Source organism: Perognathus longimembris, chromosome 9 (genome assembly GCF_023159225.1).
Source record: "Perognathus longimembris pacificus isolate PPM17 chromosome 9, ASM2315922v1, whole genome shotgun sequence".
Classification (NCBI taxonomy): domain Eukaryota; kingdom Metazoa; phylum Chordata; class Mammalia; order Rodentia; family Heteromyidae; genus Perognathus; species Perognathus longimembris.
This window is the reverse complement of record NC_063169.1, coordinates 40,823,495-40,837,681: the sequence shown is the minus strand read 5'-3', so window position 1 is coordinate 40,837,681 and position 14,187 is coordinate 40,823,495. Positions and strand designations below refer to the sequence as shown.

The 14,187-nt window shown below is 40.7% G+C and overlaps 1 protein-coding gene across 2 annotated transcripts in view; it reads left to right on the top strand.

Moving 5' to 3' along the window:
• Man1a1 (mannosidase alpha class 1A member 1) overlaps positions 1-14,187 on the top strand; it is a 165,574-nt gene that overhangs the window by 90,934 nt on the left and 60,453 nt on the right. For both annotated transcript variants that reach the window (XM_048353993.1, XM_048353994.1), the window contains exon 6: positions 12,242-12,336. In XM_048353993.1, the coding sequence (XP_048209950.1) occupies positions 12,242-12,336 (95 nt within the window). The remainder of the gene's footprint in view (positions 1-12,241; positions 12,337-14,187) is intronic.

Here is a 14,187-nt window from a genome sequence, read left to right as displayed (position 1 = left end):
GGATAAAAAGACAAATGATTCCATAAAGCAATACTTACAAAACCATTTGGTATAAACCAACTATACAACTCATGGGAGGGGGAGGGAAGTAGGAAGGGGGTGGTGGGGGAGAACAATGAGAGAGGAGGTAACAAGTTGAACAAGAAATGTACTCACCATTTTTTTTAAAAAAGAAATGTACTCACTGCCTTACATATGAAACTGTAACCCCTCTGTACTTCACTTTGACAATAAAGGGAATAAATGAAAAAAACAAAAAAAAAAGGTAATTAGGATGTGATAAATAATGGGGCAAAAGTAAGGCAAGGTAAGGATGGTAAAGTGGTTATAGGGTTGTAAGGGAAAGGCCTCTTTCTCTACACATCAGTTAAAGAAAATTCCTGTAGATTGCAGTGAGCCAGGTATTCAAAGACCATCAAAGCCTGAATAATCAGAATGCTTGGGTGATATCAATCAATTTAAATATAACATGACCTGATCTGTGTTGGCTATGGATAATAGGTGTTGAAGAAATTGAGGTCTTTTGTGTGGATTTAGAACAGATTTCAAGATCAGAACCTAGGTACTGCACCTTTCAAACAGTGCTTTGTGTGATACCAGCTGTTATTGTTGAAACTCTTCTAGCCAGAGATCTTGGGAGTTGAGAATTGAGTTAAGAATTGATGTGGACTTGAACGAATGGGTCACCTACAGGGAAAAATGAAGGCTTTTGTAAAATGAGAAGATTGTGTGGCTGAAGATGCTAAGGTGGGATGTTCCTGAACAAATGCTTCAGAACATGAAGTCTCAAAAGCAAGACTCAAAGCAGTCTTTGGTCTGATTCATAGGGTTGTTGACAGTTCAGTAGGACAGTTTTCATAGTAGAAGGAATTGTTATGATTCCTTGAACATAAAAGTTGTATGGTTTGAAAACAGAAAAAATTTAATCAGTTATGGATTAATAAAAAGCTGAAAATTCATGGGAAGCTATGTAGGAGGACCTTTTTTAATTTTTATTTTGTTGCCAAATTGATGTACAGAGAGGTTACAGTTTCATATGTTAGGCCTTGGGTACATTTCTTGTACTATTTGTTACCTCCTCCCTCTTTCCTCCCTCGCCCTTTCCCTCTCCCCCCATGAGATGTTCAGTTGATTTACACCAAATGGTTTTGCAAGTATTGCTTTTGTAATCGTTAGTCTTTTTACCCTTTGTCTCTCAATTTTGATATTCCCTTTTACTTTCCTAGTTTTAATACCAGTATATACAGTATGCAGTGTATTCAGATGAGATACAGTGTTAGCACAAGTACAACCACAGGAACGAATACAAGAGGATCATCAACAAAAGAAGCTACAGTTTCACATGGCATGTTGAAAGTAATTACAACAGTGATATATCACTCGTTTCCATAACATGGAGTTCATTTCACTTAGCATTATCTTATGCATTCACAAGGGCATAACTATTAGGCACTTGTGATCCTCTGCTGTGACTAGCCTAAACCTGTGCAAATTATTTCCTATGAGGGAAATCATAGAATCCATGTTTCTTTGGGTCTGGCTCACTTCACTTAGTATAATTTTTTCCAAGTTCTTCTATTTCCTTACGAATGGGGCAATGTCATTATTTCTGATAGAGGCATAAAACTCCATTGTGTATATATACCACATTTTCCTGATCCATTCATCTATTGAGGGGCATCTGGGTTGGTTCCATATTTTAGCAATGATAAATTGTGCTGCGATGAACATTGTTGTGCTGGTGGCTTTAGTGTGTTCTTGTTTGTGGTCTTTTGGGTAGATGCCCAAAAGTGGGGCTGCTGGATCATAGGGGAGCTCTGTGTTTATCCTTCTGAGGAATCTCCATACTGCTTTCCAGAGTGGCTGAACCAGTTTACATTCCCACCAACAATTCTGAAGTAGGGTTCCCTTTTGGCCACATCCCCTCCAACATTTGTTATTGTTAGTTTTCTTGATAAAGGGCATTCTTACTGGGGTGAGATGGAACCTCAATGTTGTTTAGATTTGCCTTTCTTTTATAACCAGTGATGTAGAGCACTTTTTCATATGCCTCTTGGCCATTCTCATTTCCTCATCAGAGAAGTCTCTTTTTAAGTCTTTATCCCACTTGTTGAGGGGGCTGTTGGTTCTTTGCGCTTTTGTTTTGGAGGAATTTAATTTTTTTAGTTCTGCATATATTTTAGATATTAGGCCTTTGTTCTTTGTATGGTTGGTAAAGATCTTTTCCCAATCTGTGGGCTGTCTGTTTATCTTGGGAGCTATGTCCTTTGCCCTGCAGAAGCTCTGCAGTTTGATGCAGTCCCATTTGTCCATCCTTTCTTTGACTTGAAGCATTTCTGGGTCTTTATTAAAGAAGTTTCATCCTGTGCCAAGGAGCCCAAGTGTTTCTCCTACTCCTTCTTTTAGTGTTTTCAAGGTATCTGTTTTTATTTTGAGGTCTTTGATCCATTTGGAATTGATTTTGGTGCAGGGTGATATATAAGGATCTACTTTTAGTTTGTTGCAGGTGTTGAACCAGTTTTGCCAGCAGCATTTGTTAAAGAGGCTATCTTTCTTCTGTCCTATTTTTTTAGCTCCTTTATCAAATATTAAGTAGACATAGTTCTACAGGTTAATTTCGGGGTCTTCAGTTCTGTTCCATTGGTCTACAGGCTGTTCCTGTGCCAATACCAAGCACTTGTTATTACTATAGCTTTATAATACAGCTTGACGTTTGGTATTGTAATAGGATGACCTTTTTATACTCATTCACTTCATTGTACCTGGTGTGACATCATGGTTTATGCTCATCTCTGAGAATGAGCTATACACAAACCATTTCAGTTGAATTAATGGCATTTGATGAGTGAAGGGCAATAAACCAAGTGTCAAAATGCGTGCTCCTAAGTCCTAAAGTCCAAACAATTACACCTATGGAAGTAGGAATGTTTTCCAGTGATTTATCTAAGTTGGATGCATTAAGTTTCAAAAGATAGGACTCTGAGTTGTAATGTATGCACCCAAGTAAAAGTACAGAAGTAAAGCAATAAGGGGAGAACCGAATTTGAGAATGCAAACAGATGATGAAAACTGAAGCTAAGCTCTTGAGAATGAATGTTATGATTAAGAATGTGTGTTTTAATGTTGGAGACCGAGGAGATTTGAGGGGAAGAAGCACCAGAGGCAGAAAAAGAGTGAGGAAAGGAAAAAAGAGGGGAAAAGGAGGGTGTAAGAGAAAATATGAACTTATATAGGTAAAAAGTACCAAAGAGCAGTCAAATGAAACCCAGAACAAGAAAGATTTTCAGGCAGTCAATAGGGAAAGTTACTGGGGAAATACCATTAACATTATCACCATAAAAACAGCAATTAACCTTTTAGGGTGATGACTATCTGCCCTAAGGTCTGCAAATATAATGACATTTCTTTCACCACCTTTAAAAAGTAACTGCTGCTGTTACCTCTCTTTTATAGACAAGGAAATTTAGGCACAGGGAGATTAAGCAACATGCCCCAAGATTACTCACTTTAAAGAAGTAAAGCTGAGATTCAAAAACAGGCATTGTGCCTTGAAAGCCTGAGCCTTTAGCTCTCCTGCCATATGCTTATATCCAAGATGATGTTTTAATTACATAGTTTGCCTACTGTCTTATGTAAGTATCTTGAAAAAGAGTTAATTAACAGTTTAAAAATTTCCGTGAAAAACAGAAAGTCAACAGATGGCTGGGCAGTGATTGGATAAATCCTTACAGAAGACAACTTGTAATTCTCCAGAGGAAAATCGAGAAAAGAAAGGAAGTACCTACCTTTTGATCTTTGTGGGTTTTTTCCTTTCCCTACATTCACTCTTGGTTGTTGATGTAGAAAAATGTCCCCTTTAGCAAGAATAACAATAGTAAATTGTGGACTAAATAGCATTTCTATTATTTACAACTTTCTGTATACTGCAAATGTATTTGTGTGTACAAGTCTATCAGAATTGATTATCAAGAATTTTGTATTGAAATTCATTTCTTTCTTAACTTCAATTACTAAATGAGAGATTCTGAAAGAACAGGAGTCATGTGGCAACATGTGTTGGTATTACTGGACTACCTTTAATCTCAGCGCCCAAGTACCTGGGGTTTTCTCTTGGGAGGCTTGAGTTTCCAAGTAGGAAATATATACTAGACCCTTTCCCACTCAAGAAGGCACATGTGACTTCCTTAATAGCCACACTAATGAATTCTTCCCCACTGGCTGAGGAAGCACTTAGCCTCCATTTTCCACCACCTGTGGGGCTCCTCCAGCCTTTCTCACTTCTGTGTTTGAAGTGAAGGCAGAGGAAAATAGTAAATTCCCAGGCCACCAGACTGAACCATATAATATAGTTTTAAGGACAAAGGACAAACAACCAGACTGGTACTCTAGCTGTTGCAGAGAAAGCAGTAACAGTCCTTTCTTAGACAATTAAGGCAACACTTTTTTTTTTTGGACATAACTGTGAGTAGATATCATCTGATTGCTAGTCGTCTTCTACCCAACTGATTTGGTTGTTCAGAACTTTATTTTCTTACTTAAACACAATGAAAATCTTTTTTAAAATTTAATTTATATATTATTTGAACACAAATAGCAAAAAGGGTACAGTTACATAGTAGGGCAGTGTGTACATTTCTTGTGATATGTTACACCCTGTTTTTCTTTCCCTTCCCTGGGTCAGGTAGACATATATACAATACAAAATGTACCAAGAACATATACAGTAGCCACATGGCCTACGCCAAAGAAAATTCGCCTAAGGCTTTAAATGTAATGTCGACATTAGACAATATGTCGACAGTAGTCTTCTATGAACATACATACTTAGGTTTTGAGCTATTGTATTCCACTGAGAGGTCAATTTTTGACCTTTATATGTTGAGTAGTTGTTTGGTTTTAGTTACATACTGTTGGGTCGCTGACCCAGTCCTGTGGGAAATACGATTTGACAAGCAGTTTTTGGTTTCACAGACCTGGTCTCTACTGTCTCTCTGTCACCCTTTCTTAACAGTCATATATCAGGGAGATCATGCCCCTTTGTTTTCTGTGTTCTAGGCTTGTCTCACTCAACATTATTTGTTCAAGTTCTGACCATTTCCCTGCGAATAACAATATTTCACCATTCCTAATCGCTTTATAGTATTCCATTGTGTATAGGTACCATATTTTTTGGATCCATTCATTTGTGGAGGGGCATCTGAGTTGTTTCCATATTTTGGGTATTGTGAATTGTGCCATGATAAACATGGAAGTACAAATGTCATTTTGATATCTTGGGACATGCTGTTCAGGATAGATGCCTAGGAGTGGTATGGCTGGGTCATAGGGTAGGTCTATATTGAGCTTTTTGAGAAACCTCCATACTGTTCTCCAAAGTGGTTGTACTAATTTGCACTCCCACCAACAATGGAGAAGGGTTCCTCTTTCCCCGCACCCCCTCCAGCATTTGTTGTTGCTTGAGTTCAGCGTATAGGCCATTCAAACTGGAGTAAGTTGGTATCTCAGAGTTGTTTTATTTGCATTTCCTTTACTACTAGGAATGTTGAACATTTCCTCATATGTTTTTTTGCCATTTTTATCTCTTCTCTTGTGAAGTCTCTCTTTAGCTCCTTTGCCCATTTCCTAATTGGTTTACTGGGCTTGGAGGGGCTTAGTTTTTTGAGTTCTCTGTAGATGACAGATATTAGGCCTTTGTCTGTTGCTGTGCTGGTAAAGATCCTTTCCCATATGGTTGGCTATCTTTCTGTTTTTGTGGCTATGTCCTTAGCTGTGCAAAAACTTTTTAATTTGTAGTAGTCCTATTTGTCCAGTCTCTCCCCTATTTGTTGTGCCCCTGTGACTATATTCAAGAAGTTCCTTCCTGTGCCTATAAGTTCTAGCGTCTTTCCTACTCTGTCCTTCAGTAGTTTCAAGGATTCAGGTCTGATATTGAAGTCCTTGATCCATTTTGAGTTGATCTTGGTGCATGGTGATAGGCTTGGGTCTACTTTGAGTTTTCTGCATATGGCTGCCCAGTTCTCCCAGCACCAGTAGTTAAAGAGGCTATGTTTAGTCTATTGTATGTCTTTAGCTCCTTTGTCGAATATCAGCTGACTGTAAGAATGCGGTTTAATTTCTGGATCTTCAATTCTAATCCATTGGTCTTCCAATCTGTTTTTATACCAATACCAGGCTGTTTTTGTTATGATGGCCCTATAGTAGAGCTTGAAGTCTGGTATTGTGATACCTCCTGCACTGCTTTTTTTGCCTAGAATTGCTTTGGCTATTCTAGGTCTTTTGCTGTTCCATATAAATTTATGGATGGCTTTATCTATTTCAGTGAAGACTGTGACTGGGATTTTGATAGGAATTGCATTGAATTTGTGTAACAATTTGGGCAATATGGCCATTTTCACTCTATTGATTCTGCCTACCCATGAGCATGGGAGGTCTTTCCATCTCCTTGTGTCTTCTTGATTTCCCTTATTAGATTTTTATAGTTCTCGTTAAATAGGTCCGTCACGTCCTTGGTTAATCCCTAGGTACTCTATTCTTTTTTTTGGCTACTGTAAATGGAATTGTTTCTATAATTTCCTTTTCTGTTTGTACATTGCTGGTGTACAGAAAAGCTGCTGACTTTTGTGGATTGATTTTGTATCCTGCTATTTTGCAAAAATGGTTTATTAGGTGTAGGAGTTTGGGGACTGAGTTTTTTGGGTCCATCAGATATGTCGTCTGCGAATAGGGATAACTTGATTTCTTCCTTGCCGATGTGGATCCCTTTGATGTCCTCCTCTTGCCTTATTGCTATGGCTAGGGATTCCAGCACGATGTTGAAAAGAAGTGGGGAGAGTGGGCATCCTTGTCTTGTTCCTGAGTTTAGGGAGAATGATTTAAGTTTCTCTCCATTTAAAATGATGTTAGCAATTGGTCTGTTGTATATGGCTTTCATTGTTTTGAGGAATGTTCCATCTATTCCTGTTTTCTCCAGAGCTTTTAATAAGTATGGATGTTGCATTTTTGTCAAAGGCTTTTTCAGCATTGACTGAGATAACAACGTGATTCTTGATTTTAGTTCTGTTTATGTGTTGAATTACATTGATTGATTTACGGATGTTGAACCATCCTTGTGACTGTGGGATAAAGCCTACTTGGTCATGATGTATAATTGTCTTCATCAGTTTCTGGATCCTGTTAGCTCATATTTTATTGAGGAGCTTTGTGTCTGTGTTTATTAGTGATATTGGTCTGTAGTTCTCTTTTTTTGTTGGGTCTTTGCCTGGTTTGGGAATGAGTATGATATTAGCTTCATAGATGAGTTTGGGATTTCTCCCTCTGTTTCTATTTCACCGAAGAGTTTGAGGAATATTGGTATTAGCTCCTCACTAAAGGTTTTATAGAATTCATTGGTGAATCCATCTGGGCCTGGGCTTTTCTTTGTTGGGAGGTTCTTGATTACCCCCTGTATCCCACTGTAAGTTATTGGTTTATTTAGTTGATTTATTTCTTCTTGGTTCAGTTTGGGCAGTTTATACTTCTCTAAGAATTTATCCATTTCTGTAAAATTATTGTTTTTTACTGAGTAGAGCTTCTGGAAATAGCTACTTATGATTGTTTGAATATCGTGTGTACTTGTTGTAATTTTTCCTGTGGATTCCCTGATTTTACGTATATGAGTCTCGTCTCTTCTTTTTTTTTTTTTTTGTAAGTCTTGCGAGGGGTCTGTCAATTTTATTTATTTTCTCAAAGAACCAGCTTTTAGTCTTATTTATTTGTTGAATGGTCTTTCTATTTTCAATCAGATTTATCTCTTCTTTAATCTTTGTGATCTCTCTCCTCCTAGTCATTTTAGATTTGATCATTTCTTGTTTCTCCATTTGTTTTAGTTTCATTGTGAGGTTATTCACCTGCTCTGCTTCCATTCTTTTAATGTGAGTGCTGAGGGCAATGATCTTTCCCCTCAGTACTGCCTTAGCTGTGTCCCATAGGTTTCTTTGTGATGTAATGGTCTATTTTGGAGTATAATCCATGGGCTGCTGAGAAGAAGGTATATTGGGTCTCCGTAGGGTGGAATATTCTGTATAGATCTGTCAGATCCATTTGGGATATGGTATTACTTAGGTCCTCAGCTCCCTTGCTGATCCTCTGGGTGTTGGATCTGTCTCTTGGGAGAGAGTGGGGTATTAAAGTCTCCCACTATGATTGTGTTTGTGTCTATCTTGTTCTGTAGTTCTGTGAGAATTTGCTTGACATATGTAGGGCCTCTTTTGTTCAGTGAGTATACATTTATCACCGTGAACAGGATTTTTCCTTGTATTAAAATGTAGTGTCCTTCTTTGTCTTTTTGAGTTGATTTTAACGAAAAGTCCAGCTTGTCTGAGATCAGGATGGCTACACCTGCCATTTTGGTAGGTGCGTTTGCTTGGAAGATCTTGCTCCATCCTTTCTTTCGGAGCCTGTTTTTGTCCCTGACTGTAAGGTGGGTCTCTTGTAGACAACAGATGGCAACTTTTTGTTTGTGGATCCATTCTGCCAGTCTGCTCCTCTTTATTGGAGAGTTTATACCATCATTTATAATCAAAGAGATCAAGGATAAGAGTGTTTTTTCTCCTTCCATTTTCTTGTTGGGCTGTTTTTTCCTCTTTTTTTTTTTTTTTCTTGTCTTTAGTGAGCTACTCTTTCTGTTGGGCTCTGGCTATTGTAGTTTCTTTCTGTTTCTGTCTGTGTGTCCTGTACAGTTTGTGTTGGGTGGGCTTCCCCTCTTAGAATTTGCTGTAGGGCTGGTTTTTTATTCACATACTCCTTTAGATCCTCTTTGCTATGGAAAGATCTGGTTTTCCCCTCGAATGTGAACTCCAATTTTGCTGGATATTTTATCTAGGTTGCTAGTTGTTGGCCTGTAGAACTTGGATGGTGTTCTTCCACTGTCTTCGCGCTTGGTAGGTTTGTGTGGAGAAGTCTGCTGTTATTTGGATCCTCTTCCCATTGTAGTAAATTTCTTTCTTTGCTTTTGCTGCATTCAGAATTTGCTCTTTATTCTTTAGATCTGAAGTCTTGAATACTATGTGCCTTGGCGTGGCTTTTCTGGGGTCTGGCCTGCTTGGTGTCCTATAGACTTCGGTTACCTGGATGGGGTCCCTTGTGAGATTGGGGAAGTTTTCTGCAATAACTTTATTGAAAATATGATGAAGCCCTCTGCTCTGGTATTCGGTTCCTTCTTCTATTACAATTATGCGCAGATTATATCTCTTGTCTTTGTCCACTAGTTCCTGGATTAGTCTGCCCTTATACTTCACCGTTTCTTGGAGTGTGGTAATTTTCTGGTTCTTGTCGGTTGCATCATCGTCCAAGAGAGAGATTCTGGATTCCATATGGTCAATTCTTTGTGCTGTGGATTCAATTGCAGAGTTTATGGATGTCAGGGAGCTATTTATGGTTGTCAGATCAGCTCTGATCGTGGAAATTTCTGCCTTTAAATAGTTGTATTTTAAATTTATTTTTTTCTTGCATTTCACTTCTCAGGATGCTAAGGTCTTCTTTAACAAAGGTTTGCATTGTATCCATTTTTGCTTCCATTTCTTTCTTGGCTTCCTGGATGTCCTTCAAGACTTCCACTCTAAACTCCTGGAATTGTTTTCTGATTTCGTTTCTGACGCTTTCCATCATTTCTGTTAACATGGCCTCATTTGCTTTTTTATTCTCCATCTCCTCTTCAGTCGTGCTGCTTTTGGAACTGGCGAGTTGGCTTGTCCTTCGATGAACTGTTATATTTCTTTGTGATTTGCGCATCTGGACATCTGTGGGTAGCTTCCCTGGTTTGGTTTTGTGTTGGTCCGTCAGTGGGAGCCTTGTGTCCTGGTGTCCTTGCTCTGGGTTTGGGTTTGGCTGTTGCACCTTGCTTCCCAATGGGTGAGCGTGACCTTCTCGGTTGTTGCTGAGTTGGTCACTCTCCCTGCACTTGGGGGCCGGTAGGTTCTGTGTTTTTCTCCACGGGACAGTGTCCTGCCGCCGTGCTGTGCTGACCCTAGCGTGCCCCTGTTGGGGGTTTGCTGGTCAGTAATTTAGCGTGGCGTGGAGGCTTATCTCTTCTTTGGTTCTTTTTTCCACTCTGTATCTTGGTCAAAGGAGCTTACCTCTCAGGCGGTTCGCCTTCCTGTGAGGACCGCTCCGGGGCCGGTGTTGTTGAGGGGCGGCCCACCCACTTGTGCGAAATGCGCTGAACTGAGTGGGCATGGGCCGATGGAGAGTTCTGTCCTCCTGTGCAGGCGTGCCTACCAGAGTGGGCACTGTCGCTGGGGGCCCCGCCACCTGTGCGCTGTGCGCCCATTACAGCAGGCGCTGCCGCTGTGTCCCCGCCCACCTGAGTGGGGTACGCCTACCAGTGCAAGCCCCGGGTTGTTGGGTTGTACTTGCGCCCTCCCGCTAGTCTGCTGTGGGGGGCAATATGTGTGGTCCCCCAATGGGGTCAACTGTCTGGGCGCGGGTTAGCACCCTCAGACTGCGCCTCTGCTGCGAGGGGAGCGCATGATCAGGCCCAGGCGTTCCTGCTGTGCTGGTATTGCCCACCAGCGCCTGTGACTTTAGTTGTAAAAGTCTGCAAGGTCCAGGCACTTCGGTGGGGCTTGCACTGCCTGTGGTCCCCGGGCCCCTGTTGGGAAGGGGGCGGGGCCGGTGCAACCAGTTCAGACTCCTCAGCGGCCTTGGCGCTGCTCCACCCTTCCCTTGCTAACTCCTGTGTCTTCCCAGAGCCTGATGGGACCTTCCCGCCTGATTTGGGGGTTCTTTGTTCCCTCGGAGTCGGGAGGGGGAGGGAGGGAGATCTAGCTTCTTTGTAGGGTTTGGGTCTCTGATAGCTGGTCTCCTGTTGAGGGAGGAGGTAATGGGGTTCTCACTGGTCCTGGATTGTGTGTGTGTCCCACGCCACCATTGGTCCTTCAGGGGTGGAGTGCTGTGGTGTGGCAAAAGGTCATGGTGGCGTCCCCGGCTCTCCCCTTCTGTGCCGCTTGGTTCCCCAGCCATTCACGCCCGTTCCCGGCCGTGTGGACCCAACCTTCCCATCGCCACCGTTGCGGTGTGTCTTGGTCCGCGCTCTCCCTGGTGTCTGTGGAGTCCTGCTGTCTGGACTCTGCGCTCCTGGTGTGAGTTTTCGGCAGTCGGTCTGCCGATCGCCGGGTCCCCTTTCCCAGCCTGGCCCTGTTCAGGCCAGGGTTGGCTGGTGGGGGAAGGGTACCCCGGAGATTCTCGGGCTCCATGTAGATTTTCGGCCCTTCTTTTTTGCTCCTTTCTGTTTTCCTGTGTTTCTCCACTTCTTCTCACTGCTGGTTTTGCTGGGTTCTTGATGGGGTGTTGGGTGCTGGAGTTCCTAGCTCGCTATTCAGTTGGAGCGAGTCAGCGGGGTGCTTCCTACTGTGGCAGCACCATCTTTCGTGTTTTCAGAATGAAATTCTTAACCTTGCATATCTGACTCTCCATGAGGTGAGCCCAAGCTGTGGCTGCCCATCCATTTTTTTGTTTGTTTGTTTTTACTGGTATTCTCTATTTAATCAGATAAGTACCCATCTTCAGGGCTATGTCCCTTCATCTGTGCTCTGACTGATCTTCCTGGTCCTCTGTCCCCTGCACTATTATTAATCCTAGTTCAACACTGCGTATACTGCTCACCTGAATCTGTCTCCTTGTAGAGCTTTGCTTAATCCATCTGAACACCTCTAACATTTAGTCTCTAGTGCTCATTTTAACTGTGTTGTAAGCCTTTATGTACACATACTGTTTTCACCACCACACCCTTCTTTTCTCATCTCACCTATACTTAATATCAGCACAAAACTGAGAATATGTCTTTGTAAAACATGTTCCCTTGTGCCCTAATAAATAACAATGCTCTGACTTATGGATAGGGATAAGGCAACATCTTGTTCTCAGTCCAAGACTTCTTCTCCAATAATAATGGTGCTCCCCCTGATGTGCACATTGAAATCACCTATATTGCCTGTGAACCATTTAAAAGACTAACCCTGGAGCCCAGAACAATAGAAATTAAAATGTAGGGAGTGGAATCTCCCATTTGATTCTAAATTGCAACCAAGATTGCCCACAGCATAATGGTCCATGTACCAATTATTACTTGGTAGGTAATTTGATGAATACACTTTTATTATTCAGATAAAGACATTTACAAGAAGAGTGGTAAATGTGAGATAATAGTATAGAGCAATTTTATTTTTCTTGCAACCATAGCTTACTTAACTGTTTAACTTTTCAGATATTTCGAAAGAAAGCAGTGGAACTTGGGGTAAAATTGCTACCTGCATTTCATACTCCCTCTGGAATACCTTGGGCATTGCTGAATATGAAAAGGTAAAACTCTTCATTTTCAACAACATATTTTAAGGTGAAATTTTCAAGATTATGTCCTAACAAGTACACATTAGATGGATAATGCTGATGTGAAGCCAGTGACTGACCTATTGGAAGTCTTGAGAATCTATCCTGTCTTAAGGAACTAGCTTTTCAGTGTCCCATAGTTTTAAATGGGTCCCTTTCCTGGGCTAGTATGATCCAATAGACATACAAATCAGATAGGACCTGAGGTTTTTACTATTTCATGATGATGTTAAAAATCAGTGGTAGCATTCCTCCCTATAAATACCAGGAGAATCCCATTATCTTCTAATTTGTACCAAAAAAAAATGTTTCACTTCCAAAGAAGCAATTTCCTATGAGGTAAACTACTGGAGTGACTGCAGACAGAGAACACTTGAATTGCTCAGAGCCCCCAGAAGAGGAGCTGAAAGCACTACCTTCCCTGCCCATAGTTGTTAGAAACAAGGAAACTGTTCCATTGGCCTAGAACTATCTCAACCTTCCCCTCCATGCTTAGTGAAGAAATCCTGTATCCTGGAGTCTGAGAATGTAGACTTAATATTTTAAAAAATGTAAGGTGAATTAATTTTCTAGTGTTTTCCCAGGGAAATGTTTGAGTCTTCATAATAGCTTAAGCATTTCACTAATAAAATTTTGTATTAGGCTTCCTTCTTAACTCCTTTCTCCTGATAAATTATTTATGGAGCCAGGCACCAGTGGTTCAGTCTCATAATCCTAGTTACATAGGAATCTGAGATTTGAGGATCACTCTTCAAAGCCAACCTAAGCAGGAAAGTCCATGAGACTCTTCCTCCAATTAAGCATCAAAAATCTGGAAGTGGAGATGTAGCTCGAGTGGTAGAATACCACTTCTGTGCCTTGAGCACAGAAGTTCAGGGACAACACCAGACACTGAGTACAGGCTCCAGGACCAGCACACAAAAATGTGATTGTTATATGGGCATTTTTTTCAATAATGATGAGGCTGGTTATAGTTATCATGTTCATCTATATGATGTAAAGGTTCTTTTTCCATATTACTGCATTTACTCTCACAACACCTCATCAATAAGGTCATTATTGTTGTTATCTTCATTTTATTCTTAGGAAACTATAGTCACAGAGAGATTAAGTAAGTTGCCTAACATCATTCAGGAAATAAATAGGAGAGCTAGAATATATGCTTAGATGTTTATATGCGTGCCCACAGATGAAATGCCTTTCTTCTTTGAGAAACAACAAAAGCATAGGTAAGGTTTTTCTTCCTACTGATTTTAGTGACATTCTGTCCTAAAATTAATCTTAAAAAAATCATAGAAATTGATGGTTCTTTGGTTTCTTTTTTCCTTTAATAAATAAATTTGTGGAATGCCCTTGCTTTGTTTTTCTTTGTCTGCTATACACCTTTACCTTGAAATCACCCTGTACCTATGGGTGTGCATATCGGGGGATGGCTAAAGGTATTGATGCAGAGGAGTAAAGAGAGTTATACCACTGGGCCATGTTAAATTGAACTAATTATGTTGTATAATAGAATGGCTCAGGATCTATTCTTCCAGTCAGGCTTCCAAGGCTTTCTTTATATGCTTGCAGACCTCTGCATGTACTACAAGGTTTTAAGGCAGGGCTGAGTCTGCTGATCATGGCTTGGATGTTTTTTGGAGGTTTCTGAGTTTTCCTATTTGGCTCACATAGGCCTTCTCCTTTACCACCCATATCTTCAGACTGTGTATTTATAGGTAGCATTCTGACCAAGATATTGCTCTCTTACCCAAGATAATTTCTGGTCACAAAAACATTACATACAATTTTCCCACACTTTCTAGTTGAGAAAATAATGATACT